The sequence below is a fragment of the Geospiza fortis genome, unplaced genomic scaffold (assembly GCF_000277835.1).
Source record: "Geospiza fortis unplaced genomic scaffold, GeoFor_1.0 scaffold299, whole genome shotgun sequence".
Classification (NCBI taxonomy): domain Eukaryota; kingdom Metazoa; phylum Chordata; class Aves; order Passeriformes; family Thraupidae; genus Geospiza; species Geospiza fortis.
The window spans coordinates 8294-9098 of NW_005054549.1; the positions used below are offsets into that span (position 1 = coordinate 8294).

The 805-nt window shown below is 68.3% G+C and overlaps 1 protein-coding gene across 1 annotated transcript in view; it reads left to right on the plus strand.

The window, feature by feature from the left end:
* MPND (MPN domain containing) overlaps positions 1–805 on the plus strand; it is a gene marked incomplete at its 5' end in the record, with an annotated part of 9995 nt that overhangs the window by 6048 nt on the left and 3142 nt on the right. The window contains 3 exon segments of the mRNA XM_031064014.1: positions 5–127; positions 361–591; positions 667–805. The exon segment at positions 667–805 is cut by the window's right edge and continues 200 nt beyond it. Of these exon segments, the coding sequence (XP_030919874.1) occupies positions 5–127; positions 361–591; positions 667–805 (493 nt within the window).

Here is an 805-nt window from a genome sequence, read left to right on the forward strand (position 1 = left end):
GGAGGTGGCGAAGGCGGCGGGGGCGGCCCGGGGGGCGGTGCTGACCCGCAGGGGCATCACCCTGAGGGTCCTGCTCCGAGACGGGCTCCTGGAGCCGGGCAGAGGCGTCCTGTCCATCTACTACCTGGTGAGCCTGGGGACAAGGGGACAGGAGACAGGGGTGGGGACTGGAAATGAGGGGGACAAGAAACAGAGACGGGACAGGAGACAGAGATGGGGCAGGAGACATGGGACAGGAAAAGGACGGGAAACAGGACACAGGATGAGCACAGGGGATGTGGGGTGAGGACAAGGGACACAGATGGAGCTCAGGGAGAAGTGATGGGGACAAGGGGACGTGACTCCCGCCATTGTGCCCAGGGCAAGAAGTTCGTGGGGGACCTGGGCTCGGACGGGACGATCACATGGCAGGAGACGGGGCAGGTGTTCAACTCGCCGAGCGCCTGGGCCACGCACTGCAAGCGCCTGGTGAACCCCGCCAAGAAGTCGGGCTGCGGCTGGGCGTCCGTGCGCTACAAGGGCCAGAAGCTGGACCAGTACAAGGCGGCCTGGCTGCGCAAGCACCAGCCCAACGTGCCGCCCCCCGAGGAGGTGGGAGCGGGCTCGCCTCCCCCTTGCACCCCCAGGGTGCGGGGCGAGCCGGGTGCCAGCCCCGTGTGCCCGCAGAGCTTGGCCAGCGAGGGCGAGGAGGAGGAGCTGCCCGAGGATGAGGAGGAGGAGGCGGCCAGGGAGGGTCGGGTGGCGGTGCCGGAGCCGGCGGCTCCCAAAAAGCCGGAGGAGAGGAGCAAGAAGCAGCAGGGCAAGG